The sequence below is a fragment of the Pteronotus mesoamericanus genome, unplaced genomic scaffold (genome assembly GCF_021234165.1).
Source record: "Pteronotus mesoamericanus isolate MK-2021 breed Mesoamerican mustached bat unplaced genomic scaffold, CSHL_Meso_final contig_124, whole genome shotgun sequence".
Taxonomy (NCBI): Eukaryota; Metazoa; Chordata; class Mammalia; order Chiroptera; family Mormoopidae; genus Pteronotus; species Pteronotus mesoamericanus.
In genome coordinates, this window is record NW_026555051.1 from 7,550,657 (window position 1) to 7,570,136 (window position 19,480).

General features: G+C 38.8%; 1 protein-coding gene across 3 annotated transcripts in view; it reads left to right on the forward strand.

Annotated features, from left to right (window-relative positions):
• ELAVL2 (ELAV like RNA binding protein 2) overlaps nt 1-19,480 on the forward strand; it is a 128,079-nt gene that overhangs the window by 86,109 nt on the left and 22,490 nt on the right. For all 3 annotated transcript variants that reach the window (XM_054587883.1, XM_054587881.1, XM_054587882.1), the window contains exon 3: nt 5,257-5,360. In XM_054587883.1, coding sequence (XP_054443858.1) covers nt 5,257-5,360 — 104 coding nt within the window. The remainder of the gene's footprint in view (nt 1-5,256; nt 5,361-19,480) is intronic.

Here is a 19,480-nt window from a genome sequence, read left to right on the forward strand (position 1 = left end):
TTTTAGTCTCTTTGCCGTGTCCTCAGGGACTACCAAAAAGTAGGCTTTCTATAGTTGTTGAGCAAATGAATGCTAAATGTTGGTGAGAAATATGTAGTATGACCTTTTCTTAAATACAGGATTTTATCTTCCACAATTTCATGTTGAGAGGGTTCTTCTCACTTACTATTGGTTGGATAAAATTAAATTAATGTGCCAGGTTTATAATCGAGAATTATGGTGGTCTGTTGCCTTTACCTTTAAACCTGAGGGAACAATTTGATATTCTGTACATTGGTAGTAATTTGAAATAGAAAAGACTAAATAAAGTGACCTTTGAATTAAATGGGCCCAGAAGATTGTGTATTTTTAATTAAAATATGCAATTAAAATTTTAATTAAAGTATGCTATTAAAAGCAATGCAGTTGGCAAGGGACTGCTGCTGGTTTGAATTATGCACAATTTGGGATAAATTGAAGTTTACTGTGTTTGCCACTAGCACTTTGTCACTATATGGACTCTCTTCTTGTGTTTCCCTTCCTCCTCTGACCCCCATGGACCTCAGTCCCATTCAGAGGCCCATGGAGTGTCTCAGCTCTGTGCTCTAGATCGCTTGACCGTGGAAGCAGCCTGTCTGTAACTGTTTTCAGTTTATGCCAAGAGCAGTTTATAAGTGATTTTTCTGTCTCTTGGGAAGAAGGGACCCTTTTCGGTTGCAAATGTGTTAAGATTAAAAAAGAGGATGCAAAACAAAAGGCATTCACACACGGTATACAAAATACATGTGCCGAAGTGCAGTTTACCAACCTGGGGTTTTCAGTACCTGCGTGAAGATCGTAGGCTGTATGACTGTTGACATAGCGTGCTCTATAGTGAAGTTAGGAATCCCTGCCATGGCTGTTAAGACCGAAGTTTCATTTAATGCTCCAAAATCCCTAAGAGCCTATAACTATAGGTAGTTTGTGAGGACAAGTAGTGTTGACCCTATTCTTGATGTTCAGTTACCAGAAGACTTTTTTTTGGGGGTTCTAAAGCAAGAAAGCCTTGGCTTTGTCATTTTGTTCAGAATTTTCTTTTTTTGTGTTGATTTCCATAATGGTTATATTTGGACTTAAATGTAGAGATTTATAAATTTTTTAAAGATGTGATTCTTGGTTTTGGGATTGTCAATATGCACATTCTAAATTCAGAATGATTTGAAAAGTAGATTTTGGATGATATGGATAAACGAGGCTTGTTTAACAAGCCTTCCTTGGTGGGTTATGGCTGTTTACTAGCTGATGAACATGAGTGAGAAAAAGTAGATCCTGGCCACTTATTTTTTATTGATGTTTGATGTTTTATTTTTTAAAAATCTGCACTCACTTATAATAACCTGGAATAGGTGCTATATAAGATGCAGTTTACTTTGTCATAGAAGTTAGTAACAGCATAGAAATTCATATATAATGAAACCAATATTTACGTAAGAAATATAGGAATTTGAAACAGTGGGCAACTGTTTAAATTTAAGTTTTTCGAATTTGTTTATTTTTTTAAATATTTTACATATTTATTTAGAGAGAGGGGAAAGGAGGGAGAAAGAGAAGGAGAGAAACATCAGTGTGTGGTTGCTTCTGGGGACCTGGCCCGCAACCCAGGCATGTTGGCCTTGACTGGGCATCAAACCGGTGACCCTTTGATTCTCAGGCTGGCATTCAGTCCACTGAGCCACACCAGCCAGGGCCAAAAAAAAATTATTATTTTTTTTTATGATAGAACCCTGTTAGAAAATTCTGGCCTGTTACATTATACTTCAGGCATATTGAAGATGTTCTGGGTTCAGATATAAACTAGTTTGACTTGAATAGAGAACAGTATAGCATTTGAGGGTCATGGATTCAACCACTGCTTGCTACGTGCATTTTTAGTTTGGAAAAGCTGATTGACCTTGCCTGCCTTCAGACACCATTTCAATCTCTCAGGAGAAGAATATGAGTTATGAAACATGATTAACACGAGACTAAATTTGAACAGTAAAATATTACACAGCTGAAAAGGGAGAATGGGGAGAGTCTTGTCTATCTTGGTATATCATCTGTGATATTTTTGTTTTAAGGATCCAGTAAATATTGGCTTACTTGACTAATTCACTTTAAAACGGCAGTCTGTGAGGTTCTTAACGCCTTTGTGCTCCAGTGCCAATGTTCTATCTAATGCATATGAGAGTATATTTAAGAATGCAGACTTTTAGCAGCAGATATACCCTTTCATATTACTTTGCTTAGGCTGATAATAATGGAAACTTGGCAGACTCATCGTTATTATATTTAGCCATGCTTGCTTGAGGGGGTCAGGTCAAAGGTCCATTAAGTGGATGGGCCATGTGACGGTGATGTTGGTAATACCTTTGGTTAAATATACAACACCTTTATGCTTCTCATTTATTCATTTAACAAGCTTTTGAGTGCCCACAGTGTGCTGGGCATGAGAGCTCAGAGGCCAGCCTGGGAGACAGCTAAGCAGGGACTGGCAGGACAGGCTTTTCGCTTTACCCAGTGACCCAGCTCCAGCAGGCACTGCTGTGCGCGGGAATGACCACAACCAGCCAAGAACCTGTTTCTCTGAAGTGATGAATAACTTGATGATTTTAGAAGAAAGACATCCACTTATATCTTAAAAACACATCTGTAAAAGGCCCTCTTCCCTGCAGAGTCACTTCCCATGTCCAGACCGTCAGCGCTTGACCCTTCTCAGGGTTCCTAGAAAACTCATTTGTAGTCCTGGGTTCTCTCTCACCATTAAAACTATGATTCTCATCATTGGCTGCATGTTAAGAGTCACCAGGATTTTAAAAACCTAGTACCAGTGCTTTGACTGGTAGTCAAAATAGACCAATAAAATAAAACTCTGTGGGACTGGGTCTTACCCATCAGGGTTTTATTTTTGTTTTTGTTTTTGATTTTAAACTTTGTAGATGATTTCATTGTGCAGTCAAGGTTGAGAAAGCACTGTGATTGGAAGCTGATGAAATGCGGGTGTGAGGGAATGTAGTAGGTGGGAGAAATGGACCCTTAATGCTGGTACTATTGATAATTTGATATATTTTTGTCATAGAATAGCAGTGTGACAAAACTACACAATGTTCGGCTTGCCTTTCCTTTTCCCATTGTATTTGTAACATTTTCCTGATTAATTTTAAATGACTGTATTAAACTTCTTAATAAATAGTAGAAACACGTAACTTTTTCTTACTTTATCTTTTGGCCAGACTGATCTACTTCTATCTATAGCGAATATGCTCATCGTTGTTGCAGCAACCTCCCTGGATAGGGATTACTCTCATTTCAGGAATAAGGAAGTTACAACTCAGAGAGGTTAAGTAGCTTCTTCAGAGTCACACAGCTTGTAAATGGCACAGCGAGGATTGGCACTCCTGTGTGTCCTCCTCAAAGCCCATATTCTTATCATAAACTGCTTCCTTGGGCAGGTATTTTTAATATGTTCAGCCAATTTGAATCCTGCTCAGCAACAATAAAACTGAATCACATTTCATAAGGAGGCACTCACTGTGCATGCAATAGACTTACGATAAATGTTTGTTGAATTAGTAAAAAGCTGAATGCTTAAAAATATAGTGGTTTCCCCTACAACTTTTAAAAGAATAGAACCATGAGTAAAACAAAATATGATTAGTGTGACAAAAAATAATGAATTGAGTTAATTATAGCTCCCCCCTCCTTTAAAAAAAATGAAAAAGTTAGTAGTGATTAGCCCTAGTAATGATAGTGATCTCCAGAATATGATCACAAGTTTTCATGATTATTAGTACTGTATTTAGCTGACCCCCCCTTCCCCTCCTCTCTCTACCCTTCCTCTCTCCCCCCCAACCCCCGTCCCTCTCTTTTTGGTATAGTTATAAGGAACCACATAGGGTAACCAGAATGGCTATCCTAAATACGTGTATTCATAACTGCTTGGACCTAAGATACCTTAAAAGAAAAAAAAATCCTTTTGTTGTGTGATTGATACAGAGATGGTGTTTAATTAAAAGCATTTGGACCTTTATTGGGCATCTTCCAGGAAACCCTCCATTAAAGTCTGGTTTGATGTTAAGTAGACTGACCTTTTCTATGTCCATTTTTGTTACCATCTCAATAGTGTTTCTAACATTTTCAAACTGAGAAACTCTCCCTTAGTTGAAAAATTCAGGCTTTTATGGTTGGCTTTAATTGTGTGTGCATTTCATTGTTTCTGATCCTTTGTTTATTTCCTTTTATTTTATTTTATTTTATTTTATTTTATTTTATTTTAGAGTTGGGACATCATTGAGCCAGGGGTGAGAGGGCTCATACCATAGGGAAAAGCAACATCAAAAGACTTATTTTGAAGCAGCCGCCACTCCAGAAATGTCCTGTTTTGTTATTTTTGTTTATGCTCTTTTTTTTTTTTTTTTTTTTTTTTTGCCATTCCCACGTGTTCTCATGAGCTTGGGAAGCCTTAGTGTAAACTTTTGTGTTCTTATTTTCCTGTATTCCTCATCTAGGTTATCAACCCCCTTTTAAAAAATTGGATTCAGTTTATTTGAAGACACTTTCCTCTAAAATAAATGTCCATACAGAGGTGGGCAAAAGTAGGTTTACAGTTGTGAGTACACAAAACAGTTTATTCTTGTATTTATTAATCATCATATTATTTATTCGTACAGTATTACAAGTATAAGCCTACCTTTGCCCGTATATACACATACAAACACAAACACATACATATTAATACACACACATACACACTATTCTTCACCATTTTAGACTCTGAAATAATTGTCCTGATAAAGGCTATAAATTTGTCAGGGTTCAGTGTAGAGAACACTGACAGATTCTTGGTTGATGCTTACCGCCTTCCCATTTTATGGGTAAGGGAACTGAAGCTGAAAAAGTCGTGCCCATGAAGCCCACTCAGCAGCTCGGTGTAGACTTGCACCCACGGTTTCCAGAGCTGACTGTTGCCTTACTGTGGGGCGCGCTGGCTCAGGCAGGACCTGTGTGCTGGAACTCCTTGGGGATATGTGTTTTTTTAAATGGCACAGCTTGCTGGGTTTAACTGGTGTTTAAACTTGCAAATGTAGACAGGAGATAAAAAAGATCACATACATATTTCTAGAAGAATTAATGTGGACTTCTTTTACTATTGAGAAAATACGCTGGTGTTAATGATAAGACCACATGCTAAAATGAAAATGGATCTCTGTCATCAGTGGTGCAGAACTGATGTGTGCCTTTCCCCTTCCTTTTCATTAGGGCAGAGCTTGGGATATGGCTTTGTGAACTACATTGACCCTAAGGATGCAGAAAAAGCTATCAACACCCTGAATGGATTGAGACTTCAAACCAAAACAATAAAAGTATGTATAAAAATTTTTAATATCTACTTGCAAAACATTTAAAAAAATTAAGATCTACTGGCAGTTCTTTCCTTTATTCATTTTGTGCCCACATTGATACTTCTTTGGGGAGAGGATAGTGGAATTTTGTTGTTGTTGTTGCATGAGGGGGAAACTTTATTTAGGAGTACCCTATGTAATCACTCCTATATTAACAAAGAGACAGCAGCAACTTTTTTAGATAAGTCCCGTATGAAACCTACTGAATTAAACCTCCTTCCCTTCAAGCAAATTACCTCCATGTGACTTAAGGAAACCCTAGGCCAGTTCTTCTAGTACAGGCATTGGCACGTCTGTTCTCGAAGGGTCAGGTAGTAAATACGTTAACTTTTCGGGCCACACAGCATCTGTCACAACTTCTTAGCTCTCCTCTTGTAGCTTGAAAGCAGCCATAGCCACTACATGAACTAACAGATGGGGCTGTGATCCTGTAAAACTTTATTTATGGACACTGAAACTTGAATTTCATGTAATGTTTGTATGTCACAAAATAGCCTTCTTATTTTATCCCAATCATTTAAAAATATTTTTAAAAAATCCTTTCTTAGCTCATGGGTTGTCAAAAAAACAGGTGGCAGCTGGATATGGTCCTTGGGCTATACTTTGACTTAAATCCAGCAGATGCAGCTTGCTTTGAGGAGATGAGCGAGAAGAGCTCATCTGCCACACAGGTTATAATTTTGTGGGTATTTTTCTGCTTTTGTGCATTTTTGAAGTTCTTACGAAGATTCTCTCTGGATAAGAAGTTAATCCAATTTGCAGTATAGATTTCTTTTCCTTTAGAAAATAAAAGGGATGTTGCCTCTGGCCAACTCTCAGTACACGTGCCATCAATTTTCCTCTCCTGCCCAGTGCAGACATTGCCAATCAATCACAGCAATCTTTCTCCCTGGGTTTAGATGTGGCTCCCAAATATTTTTCAAAATAGTGTTCCAGACAACCTCAATCAATTGGCTCAACTTAGAACCTATTTTCCGCCCTTGATTTAAGAAGTCTGCTCAGGTTATAGCCTGAAGTGGTGAGGGGAAGTTAGTCAAGGCTGACTGTGGCATTCGTCTTGCTTAGAGACTTGTCTAGAGGATTTCTGCTCATTTTTTTCAGGCATCCAGAAATGCAGTGTCATCTTTATGCTTAAAAGTTGCTTCTCTCAGAATTGTCCATTAAGGTATTTCGTTAGCCCTGGGTAGTTTTGACATCTCATTCTTTATATTTATTGGCCCATAGGAAAAATGCCTCCGAGCTCTGATTCATCTAAAGGAAGGTACACATGGTAGCCCCCAAATATACTTGGATGTAAGATGTTCAAGGATTCTACATGTTTCTTCATCAAGAAAATGCCCTATGTATGAAAAGGTTCACCCTTGGGTCAGAAAATGAACTGGTTAATGTGTTATCAAAATTTAAGGGGGAAAAAATAGCTTTCTAACACAGTCCAAGCTCATAAAGACTTTAAGTTTGCTTTGATGTTGGCTTTCCAATCTGGACTGCTTTTTCCAATTGTTCATACTTTTCTATATACTTTTTGTTTATATCACAGAGATGACCCCTTTAATAGCACTGTTAGTAATCAAGTGCTCTTCTCTAAAAAAAATTTCAATATATGGTTACCTTCAGGTTGTTTTGTGTGTTCTCTGTCCTATTGCATATTTTCGTGGGCTTCCCAACATAATTTGATTTCCAGGATTGCTGCTAATTTATTATGATTTTGAGGTTCTGGGTTGTGGTTCAGAAACTGGAATAGATGGTAGGAATGGCTCATTTCAAGTGGTACCCTTTTCTCCATTCCAGAAATAACCACTGTTATTTTATTTTAGTGAGTCAGTTATTTTGTTCTAAGTTAGTTCTTTTGCCAGTAAAGTCCACAACAAAGCAGAAATGCAGGGCAAACAGGTCGCCAGAGAATTGTTGTTGCCTACGAGAAAACCACGTGATGTGAGCTGCTTCCTGACAGCCCATCGTGGGTCTTCTCTTCGGGACCCAGCTGCCTGGGCAGAATACAAGGAAGAAAGGACAGTAATGTCTTGTGCCTTTTACACTGTGGCATCTGCTACATCTCTTCTGAGTTTATGGAATGGGGGTGGGGTGGTGGATAAGCAGCAGGCTACTTCTTTCCCCACCGCCCCATTCAGCTCCTTCAAAAATATCAGATAACAGCTGGTATCCTCAGTTTGGCCCAGATTTCTCTGAGAGGCAAAGCAGACCATTTTCCAAAACTACATAATATTTTTTTTTTTTTTTGCCTGTTTGTTCTTTCTTGTACTTTTTTGTTATTTTCAGTTAGATGTGTTTTGTGTTCTTATCCAGCATCTTGCACCAGTTCTTTTCTAGTGTTCAAAGTTACCTTTTGGAAGCTGCACTTGAAACCCTTTTTTGTTCTCTGGGACACTAGTCTACAGATTACTCTTTCCTTCTTTCAGTCCGCCCTGGAGAAAGGTGTCAGGATAATTGTACAGAAACACCACTTTTCTCCTATTACTTCTCGCTCACAATTCTCTTGTATTTCCCTGCTGTTTTACCGTACCATTTGGCAGAACTTTGGAGTGTACCAGTGTTGTCACACACTGTTCTCCACGGCAGTCAGACCGGCTCTTCGCTGGCAAGCTGACCTCACGGCCGGCCTCTGCACAGATGCTTGCGTAGCTCCCGCTTCCTGCATCCCCTTGCCCACTCGCTGTAGTTCAGTAGTGGCCGTCCCATCTTCTGGAGCCCATCTGAAGTCTTTCCTTCTGCTGCTGCCTTGTTGGGTTGTTCCAACTTGGGTTGTGTTTCTTCTTCTTTGAAATGTGTTCTCTTCACCCAGGAGAAACCACAGAGATTTGGGGATTGAAGGCAGTCATGTATAATTTAGATTCAAGCATTACCCTCTGCCTACAGTGAGAAAGTTGAGACTAGTCATACAGGTTAGATAAGATTGGGCAGTTAAAAATACAGCCGAGGCTCAAATCCTTATCTTCTGATACCCACAGCAAAACCCTTGCCACGACACCGTGCTTTCCTATAGAAAGCCGCAGTAGATTAAACATACATGTTACATACAGGTATACAAGTGTTCATGTACTCCTCAAGTTTAGGTTTCTGTTGTTTTCCAAGCCACCTAGCATTTAGTATGTGTTTGGTAAAATTCCTAGTTATTCGAATATTGAAACAGTGAATCAAATACTATGAAAGGTGGTTTATTTAGCACTTCCTCTTGGGGCTTCCTAATAGCATCAGCCCAGTAGGGTTTTGGCAGATGGATCTTGTGTTGAATAAATGACACATATTCAGTATTTCTGCAGTGAGTGAAGCAAAGTCCCTCAGGCACTTCCACACTTGGTTGCATCAGAATCACAAGGAGTGTGAGTGAGTAATACAGGTTCTGGGACCCATTTTAGGCCCATTAGATCAGTGTTCAGAGGTGAGACACAGGAATCTTTTAAAATACTTCCCAGGTAATTTGCGACAGCAAGTCTAAGACCTAACACTTAGGAACCACCAAAATGTACCCTTTTTTGAGTAGTAGGTAGATTTTTCTAAAAAGTCCATATTTTTGCACACAAAATTCAGTCAGTCTTCAGCTTTTACCATTGTAATCCTTCTGTAGATAATTTTTGTTTAACTATAATATCAACCATGCTTTGTCTTGAGCATGCTGAATGATAGTTTAGCATTCAGAGTAAAAAAGTAGTTCATATAGTCCTCACTTTTTTAAAAGTGTGGCTTAGAAATTAGAAAAACTTAATATGTTCACCTAATTTAGAAAGGGGTTTATTTCAATTAGTAGCATTCATAAGTTAAAGTCTCAAGATGGCTTATTTTCTTCCACTAAGGATCACTCTTTTTTCTGGTTGGGGTGATGTACCAGCAGCTTACCTCACTGGTGACGTTGCACCATCTCTGAACTGTATGGGAGGCTCAAGACAGTTCATGTTGTCCCTGCTATTGAGATGGTAACTGCAAGGTGTTTTTCTGGTACAAGGGAGGGTGGTGAAAAGGTGGCACACGTGCAATTCAGACACCAGTCGGCGAGGGGGAATCCCATGGCAGTGTCAAAAATTGGAAGTGGGGGTGGGGTGAGGTTCTCAGAGCCCTCTCGTCCCTCGTAGGACCCCTTCATTCTGTGGCTTTTTGGGGCACCAGTGGTTGTGACTACTGTGTTTAGTTTTCATGTTATTTCTCTACTCATTTTGGTTTAAGAGGATGTTAAAGTATAGTATTGATAAAATCTAAGTACTCATGCAACATTTATGGCCTGTAGCCAATACTTTGGATCTTTTGCCTAGGTTAATGGTATCGGGCTTATATTCACGATTAGGAGAGTAAAATCATTCATTTCCAAAATTACTTAGACTTTTTTCTCCATCAGGTGCTGTGAATAGGTGACTATCACCACACAGTGAAATGGAGACCTTGACTCTGAGGCCTCTCTCCCAACTCTTCCCTCTTCTACCACTGGCCCAGAAAGCTGCACTATTCCTGAAAATGTGCTTATTTTATCTGGAAAGTAGGAGCTATTATCTCAAGGAATAGAACTTTTCATTATTATCGATAGGCACTACCTTTCAGTATCCATCTCTTCCCTACCTCCCAAAATAAACAGTCCTGTCTGAAAGTACTCCCAGCATAGAAGTACCTAGATTTGGTTTTAATTAAATCTATCTTAATCTATCTTTTTCTTAATGATTCAGACTTAGACCAGGCTAAATTTTACCTTTGCTTAAAAATTAATTGATACTCTTTAAGAGTATTAACGATAGTATTAACAATAAATGAAGTCAGTCAGATGCAAGAAGACAAAACCTTGTATGTTTTTATTCATATGTGAAATGTAGAACAAAAAGTAACAGACTAATAAAATGAACCAAAACAAACTCATAGATACAGACAACAAACAGGTGCTTACCAGAGGGGGCAGACTGGGGGGAGGAGGAAGAGGGTGGTGGGAGTACAAAGCAGGTAAAGAGGGTCGAACATATGGTAACAGACAGAAACTAGACTTGAGGAGGTGAGTGCACAACAGAGGACACAGATATCACATTATAAGCTTGTACACCTGAAAATTATATACTGTTAACCAATGTTATCCCGATAAGTTTAATTCAAAATTGATATACATTAATGTGAAATTTCCTGAATAAAAATAATTAAACCGCTATTTAAATACATAAAGGGAAGTTTGTTACAAGAAACTTGCAATATCAATTACAAACAGTTACAAAAATAATGTTTTTTAAAGTGTTCAGTTAGGAATTAAGGGAAGCTAATAAAACTTTATGCTAAGCTGTATTGCTTTTAATTTTTTGTTAAATTTAGACCTTTTTCTAACTAGCCTAGCCTTTTCTCAGTTAGTAAATGTCATGTTTGTAGACTTTTTTTCTGTTTATCATGGACTTTATCTTTAATATATAGGAGGAGTATAGAGCTAAGTTTCTGAAATCTTACCCTCCCTGACAGTGCTAATGTGATTTAGCTGGCTTTGTGATCTTGGACAAGACCTTGGTTTTTAAGTTTCCATTTATATCTATAAAATGAATGAACTTACTTACCACTGAGACAAACTCTTGCTTATCATATAGAATGACTTAGGGATGAAATGCAGCTATCCTGAAGACATAACAATTTTAACTGTTTCCTTCTACCACTGCTGAAATTCAGCAGCCATAGTAAAATGTATGCTGCGAAACACTTTTCTAGCTCAGCCTTCTTTTTGGTACAGGATCATTGGGGATGGGGTAGGTTTTTATTGGCCTGTGTAAATTGTTCTTTCATGGAATTTAATTCTGACCCTCGGTAACTATTCTATAGATGCTGAGAAGGAAAGGGCGTGGAAATGGAGGCAGGTGAAGCCAGGCTCTGAGCTTGCCACCTGATAGACTCTCCATCAGGAGATCTGTAGCACCATTCTAGGGTGTTTAAGATAAGTGGGTTTTACAGTCAGCAGTGATGCCAAGAGTTCATGTATTTCCAGGGAAGTTTTTAAGCCATCGTTAAGGGAACCATGTAGAGTTAGCTAGAGCAGAGAGCAAGGATCGGGGAGTAATGTGGCAATGAGCCTGAGAGCAATTAGGGGTCATAAAAGGTAGGAGTGCCATGCCAAGGAGTCATGGTTTTATATGGGAAGTGCGAAAACCACCAAAGAGTTCTGAGGAGAGCAGTGACGAGTTTGGACTGGAGCATTTATTAGGAAGGACAGGAAGGTCTGCTTTGTCTCTGAGCTTCCCATCTCTCTGAGGATCTCAGGCCACCCTGGTGTTCCTTTGGCTTATAAAATTGATGCCCTTTTCCTGAAGGTACAAAGTGTAGATACTTGTTGAAGAAGTGTGAACTTCACACGTTTATAAAGCATCTCCTATAAAGTACCCCTTAATTTCAAACCTTGCATATAGGGCATTACTTACTCTTTTACCTTGACCAGATTTGGAAAACTTGGAAGTAAGAGTCTGAAGGATAGGCCTCAAATTAACTGACAACTTTTGAGATGTTAGCCTAAGTTGTTACTTAGCTGGTCAGAGCTCTGTTTGTTCAGGGATAAAAAAAGTAATTAAAGACATACCAGAAGTGGAGGCACAAATGGAAACTTCGAGTGGGCTATTTCTTTACCTTTTTAAAAATACAGACGGAGTGTGTGTTTTTCTAACCTCATTTTTAACCCATGGTCTGGAGCTTTCTAAAACCATGTTGCCAAGGTTTTACAGTATATTCCTACATCTGATTATCAGAAACTCTTTAATGTATTTAAATAAACTTCTTATTTTTTTTTCTATTGTTTAGAGAGAGGGAAAGAGAGGGAGAGGAACATTATTGTGTGCGATGACCCCACCCTCAGGCATGCGCCCGGACCTGGAATCAAACCAGGGAACCTTTGGTTCACAGGACAGTGCCCAACCCACTGAGCCACACCAGTTAGAGCAAAGTCTTACCTATTTTTGAGTCCAATTTACACAGCCGTAATTTGAAATGTGTTTTATGGACTCCTCAGCTTTGATTTTTTTTTTTTTAAAGACACAAAAATCCCCAGAGATTGTTACTCATTTAATGTGGTTAAGAGTGTGGTGGGTGGCCTCACAGGGTCCAGAACTTGGTTGCTTCCTCTTCAGGCCTGTTGTGTTACTCCTGCTCCTACCAAAGTGGGAATTAGACCTTTGAAAATTCCCAGAGGGCAGTAACTGGGTATCCTCTGAATGGCTGTTCTGTAGACAATTTTCCACAGTTGTTGGCACAGGCTGAGCCTGCACGGAGGAGGGTTCCTGGTGGCAGTGACCTAGCTTGTTTCCTGCCCATCCATCCCTGCTCGTAAGCCATGGAGGATGGTGGTGGGAGAGAGTCTCAGCTGTTGACTAAACCTATCTTTTTTAATTTTGTTTTTGGAGGGAACTTATAGATCATTTTATTACCCAAGCATACCTCCACCTTTCCTGCCTCTTTTATAAAAGTGCATCAGCAGAGGCATTTCTGCAAGGCGCGGTTACCACTTGTCTGCCTGATTTCCCTACTGCTCTTTAAGTGCCTTTCATTTATGACTCAGGACTAGTTCATTTTGGTGGCTTCAGTTTGTCCTGCCAGGCTAGCTTGAGAAGTTAAGATATCTGCTATCTTCTGAAGACCGAGCTCTTAATTCCTTGCTGTGTGCCTGCTTTTTGTAGTGTTCTCGTAGGGCTTTTTTAGCCTTTTGCTTCTCTGGATTTAAAAACAATCACCTCTTGTAGGGAGGCAGATATTTCCTTGGCTCAATGAAATGAAGCTCAGGTTAAGGGACTTGTTCAAAAATTGGTATAGCCAACAGTACTTACTACTGGGACCAGAAATTGGCTGATGCCTGTAGCTCTTATTGTTTTTAGTTTCCATTTCACATTATCGATATTCAAATGTTTTGCTTAGAATCAGGGTGTAGATACCATTATCAACAAACTGGATGTTCTCTTGGGGACCTGAATTTGGGGCTTTTAGTGTCCTGAGACTTTCCGAATCAGGTCTCCGTTAGGTGCGAGGGTGTGCAGCTGTGCCCAGTGGTGGAAAAACTCTGCTGTCTTCCAGGCTGAGCACTTCAGACAGCCAGGCCTCCAGTTTGAGAAGAAAACAAGTATGTGGAGGTCATAGTGAGCAGATTGGTGAGTTAACATTGATTTAAGTATTTTACTGGTAATTGAACACTAAAAGTTATAGTAACTGTCTGAATCTCTGTTTTATAGGAGACTACTCATTTTTTAAGAATGTTTTTTTTTTTCCTGGTAGGTTCTTGGGAGTCATATATGTTGGTTTAGAAAATACAGCAAAGTGTGTTTGTCTCTAAATTTGTGTGGACTCTTTAGAAAAGCATCTGTGGTACATTTTCTCCTTCTCCCACCTCTGCCATATTTTGCTGTCGCCGCCTTTAGCATCAGCTCTCAGCCACAAAGTACGGCAGCAGAAGTACCTGTTGTGTTTTTACTTTGGGAAGTTTCTTGACATACTATTTATGGGCAAGGGAGAGAGGGGGCTCTGTATTTTGAAAACAGTATGGGGAATCTGCTACTGGTCAGCCTCCCGCCCCCATGCCTCCTCCTGTAAAGAACTTTGAAAGCTGCATCAGGATGTAGAGTCTCAAGTCCTGTGTTTGCATTCTGCTTTTGTTCTCTCGGTCTAGTGGTCTCATTTACAAAGTGGTAGAGATGGTACCAAGCCACACAGCTATTGTGAAACTTTCTGCTTGACATCAGGAGATGGAAATACTTGTGCTGACCTGTTAGTTTCAGAGAGAGAAGATAAGAATGTTTGGTGGTTTTTCAATCTCCCTTATCTATATTAAGTTGTATTTTAGAAACCTAGTTGGGGAGGAATTAAAAAGCTACTTTTATTCTGAAGAAAGTAGTCACACTATTTAGTTTTTGGTTTAAATTTGTTGGATATTGAAAAAATTACAGTACTTTCCTGGTGGTATAGAGAAGTAGATTTTGAAAAAAGTCAATAAATCATGCTAATGTCATCTATTTTGTGGCCATTAGTATAAGGTCACCTTCTCCCATAGGAGTGAGAAGTTTAATCCTTCCTACATAGGTTCCAGGGTTGCTAATGAATCTTAAAGTGACCTTCAGGTGAGCAGTAAGAAGGGCAAGGAGGAGCAGAGCACCTACCTGGTCCGGGAAACAGTGCAGAAAAAGCTTTACATTCCACAAATTTTGTTAAAATGACTCTTTGGAAATTCAGTGGTTCCTGCTTGCCTTACCCAGACGACCCTGTCCATATGCCTAGAAAGCTCTGACCTCATAGAATCAATCAAGCACAGTAGGCTTTTTCAGAGATTGGACAAGCTGATGGGCTCCCTAATCCAGTTTAGCCATACCCAACCAGTATGATTTTTGGAATATTTTTGGATTGATTTTATTGGTTTTGTTTTACTTTTACATTTTTATATTTGTTGGTGATTTATATTCACATATACTCTCAAGATACCTGGGGAATTGTCTTGTTCAGAAGAAACCAGGAAATATTGGTGGATGGTGAGGAGGAGAACTTGACATGTGTGATTTTTATGAGCTCCCCAGGGAACCTGAATTCATCCCAGAGTGTGAGGATCACCATTTTAAATCCTTCTGTGTGAGGGACTGCCAAAATGTGAATGCTCATCAGGATCATTGGGGTAGGGTGGTTGATAAAATGTTGGTTTCTGGACCCTGCTCAAGAACTGCTATATCTCGCCTTGACTGGTATGGCTCAGTTGGTTGGTCATTGTCCCACAAAGTGAAAGGTCGCCTGCCAGTTGATTCCCAGTCAAGACAAATGCCTGGGTTGTGGGCCTGGTCTCAGTCAGGGTGCATATGAGAGAGGCAACTGATTGATGTTTCTTTCTCACATTGGTGTTTCTCTCCCTCGCTTTCTCCCTCTCTCTAAAAATAAATAAATGAAATCTTAAAACAAAAAAAAAATTACTGTATCTGATTATCTGCAGAGGGAGACCAAGGAAATTTTATTTAAGTTAGCCACCAAAGGTGATTCTTAACAGGTAGTGGCCTGATCTGAGAACCACAAATAAGCGGACCTTAATGATTTGCATTTGAGTAGGTTGGTGGTTCTTGTTTCAAAACAAACCTGTATCTAAGTAAGATTTTTGTTCTTGGGTTCTATGATAAACTATCTGGAATGTTTATGATTAACAGTTGTACTTTTAATAAATGTAATACTGGATTTACTTAAAAAATACACTTGTTCTCTCTTACACAAAGACAATTTGTTCATTTTCAGAGCATTTGAATGTCAAATACTTTTACCATTGTAAATACACAAACATCATTTAATATTTGATTCTAAAAATGGAGAATTTGCAGTGTATTTCTTTTAGGGCCTATTTATTTAAAATGGGTATTTTGTAGCCTCAAGACGGGGAGTTGAATTATATGATATGAGACAGTTGTGAATCCTTAAGATTATGGAAGTTGTTTTTGCCATGCAATTAAAATTCATCTCATTCATAGGCTCCCAACTGCACCCATCTTCCAGCCCTCCCCAGTATCTGGATATTTGAACTTTCCAGTTGGGGTTTGAATAAATGGAAATTTGCTCTGTTATCATAACAGTGCCCCCACAGAGCATATTATAAATATTTAAAGAAAAAATTATTATATGCTGCCTTAATTTATAAACCTTTTCCCTGTAAACTGAATTTTATCCCAGAGTTATATGAAAGCCACGTATATTATTGCAAATGGCTTATAATGTCTGTTCTGCTCAGATTTGCAAAAATGGGTTAATAAGTAATTGTCACCAACTTGGAGGATTTTCTTTAGTTCTTCTTCATTAACCAGTGTCTTAGGGGAATTGTGAAATATGCATCGTCTGCAAACTACTCTGGCGCACAAAGTCAAATGAACTGTGAAGGTGAGGGCAAAAAACACCCCTCTCACCTTTGTACTTTGTTCTCTGGGTATTAAAGAACATTGATTTACCAAGTGGCAAAGGGGATACTATTTGGCGGTTTAATTACAGCCAGTGAATGTTATTGATGCTATCAATCAGCAAGACCCAGGGAAAGGGCATGGTGCCAGACCATTTGGTGTTCCCAACAGTGTAATTAAATACATCAGAACTGGATTCTGAAGATAAAGTGAGGTGCTTCCACACATCTGAAGCATGGGAGCACTTCGTTTTTCAACAAAGGTAAAGGTGTTATCCCATCCTCACTGCCCCTTTTAAAATTTCTGGAGGGATTCTGTGACTGGCAGTGAATGAATGATACGGTCTCTTCATTGTTTCCAGTTAAGGTTGTCAGTGTTTTCCTTCAAACCTTCTTTTTTTGTAAAATTTTCACAACTGTCATACAGAAGGCTTTAGGAATACAGTAATTACTTTTTGTTAAAGCTGTTTGGGGGACTATACAGCTCAGGTGTCTAATAGATATTTGGAGAATGAGGGATTGTCTTTGAATGAGACTATTAGTCCTGCAAATCAGTTCATTTAAAAAAGCTTTCCCTGTGATTATTCTCTAATGTCTAATCATGTTAAGAGAAAAATATCTTGGCAGGTTTGAGGTTATAAAACATTTAGTAGTATTTCAGGGGTTATTCCTTTTAAATTATCTATCGAACAAATTTTTCATAGTTTTATAACTTATGTCAGGTCCACAAAGTACGTATAGATAAAATTTCTTTGGCTCTAGGGAGGGCTTATAATAACACTTTTATTACCATTTTTTCTTTTTACCATACAGAGATCTATCTATCTATCTATATCTTTATATGGTAATATAGATATATTTATATATAAAAATTCATATATATCTCATGGATTTTTATCTAGGCCTATTTGAGAGATGAGACAGGCCATACAAAATCCAAAATATTTCCTGTTACTTCCTTTAAAAAATATTTATTTATTTTTAGAGGGGAAAGGAGGGAGAAAGAGGGAGAGAAACATTGATGTGTGAGAGAGGCATCTATTGGCTGCGTCACACACGGCCCCCAGCTGGGGCCTGGCCCGCAGCCCAGGCGTGTGCCCTGCCTCGAATCGTTGCAGCGACCTTTGGGTCAGTAGGCTGGCGCTCAGGTCACTGAGCCACACTGGCCAGGGCATTTTTTTTTTTTAACGGTATATGGTCAGGCTTACCAAAGGCAGACTACCCTTGAAAGAAAATGAGTTGGTTTCCTAAATTTTTTGTGCTTGTGTGTTTGCATACATACACATATATGCACACACTAGATACCTTGTCATTTGTGTCAAAACGCCAAATCTTGGTTATTGTGGTTTACTTGTAATGCAAGCATACCTCAGAGATACTGTGGGTTTGCTTGCAGACCGTCGCATGAATATTTGTAGTACTCGTTGCTAGTGGAGAGTCTTGCCTTCAATTTGTATAAAACACCACATCTGTGAAGCCCAATAAACCATGAGCTATATGTGTATAAGCATGGGTTGCAGACTGTTTTGTAACAGGTGTTTAAAGGGGGATTACAGAAATAAAACATCCTCTGTTTAAAAGGGAAAGAGTGTTAGAAAGTTTCCTTTGAAAGTTTGAATAATGTTTTAAAGTACATTAAAGGTTTAGTAAAACTGATTATCACCTCAAAGACTCCCGTCCTATTAGGGCCTTATTACATTATATGGAACAGTAACAAAACCAGCAGTCAGTCTTTTAAGTTTGTAGGTAAGGTCATGTGCTCTAATAGTTATTAATACCCATCATACATGTACTTTTTTCTTTTCCCCTTCTTCCAAAGGGTAGAGATATAAAAGGTAGTGTTAAAAAATCATTTAATTGCAAATTGCTTTTTTTAAGTCTGTACAATCATGGTTATGCCATCTCGGGTAGGGAATATCTGCGATAAACACTTAATTCATCAAGAATTTTGAATATCTAGTGGTATCAGGCAGCTTTGCTAAATGTTGGAGCAGAGCTAAAATATGACAAGGTGTAGTCTGGTCCTTGATGTCATTGTGTAGTAGGGGAGACAGCAGTTATTCTATGACCATCATTTGGGGGTGTGATGAGTGAGTGAAGAGCGCAGTGGAAGTAGATATGTCACTGGCTGTCAAGAGGCCTCCGCGATGCTCTCAGAGCTGATAGGGTTCATAGAATAGGGTTTATCAGGTAGAGGGGAGAAGAAAGGTATTAACACATGAAGGACTGTCTCATCTAGAGGCACAGACAGGCCTTTATGTGAAGTGTACTTTTTGGAAGAAGCTTCCGTCTGACAACTGTAAAGTGTACTTATTTTATCAAGTAATAACCGTCTACAAAAAATATTTGGTGGGAAAACTTGACTAAACCTAGCCTTGTATTTTACCTTTATCCTTTTTAAGTGAAGATTTAATTTATAAGAACTATAGAGGTGAATTTTGGATAGATTGATTCATTTGTTTGTGGACACACATCTCTGGCCTTGTCCATGTCGACCTGTCAGACTCATTTAAGATATTTACAAGTGGCACCAGGATGAAATTTTTCTGTGGGGTATTTAGGGTCCACACAGAGATAGGATCATTATATTTTCATTACTGTCTATATAAGTAGGTCAAAGAAGACATATATTTGAATAAACATTGTAGTGAAGGAATTTTACTTCTAGTTATAGAACAAAAGGAAGCTTATTGTAGATGGTATGAAAATCATCTTTTTATTGCCACACTGATTTTGACTATCTCCTCACCTAGCTTATGATGGGAAAACTGTCTCCATATTGTACAGGTGTATGTTGTACACATTTCTGCAGTCTGTTACTCTCCTGCTCATGAAAGCTTCCGCTGACATTCAGGGGTGCTAGTATCTGCCCCCAGCTCACTCTCTACTCCAGTGTCATCATTGTCCTACAGGAATTTTTATCTTGGCTCACCTGGGCTCTCCATCCTTGAATATGCAAAATCTAAATCTTACCTTCTGCCTTGGGCCATTCTGCCTATACTGTTGTCATTGCTTTCCAGGTTTTATTTTGCCATAAAAGTATTTATTTTCCACTACACATTACCATTTCTTCTCTTTGTCGTCTGCTCTCTGAGGACAGGCACCTGTGTCTTCAGAGAGCCTCAGAGAATACTTATACTTTTATTTACAAATTCTGAATGAGGAAGTTTCTATACATTGCTGTAAGAAATAGTAGAGATCTACTCTAGATGCTCAAAGATTGAAAAATTCACAA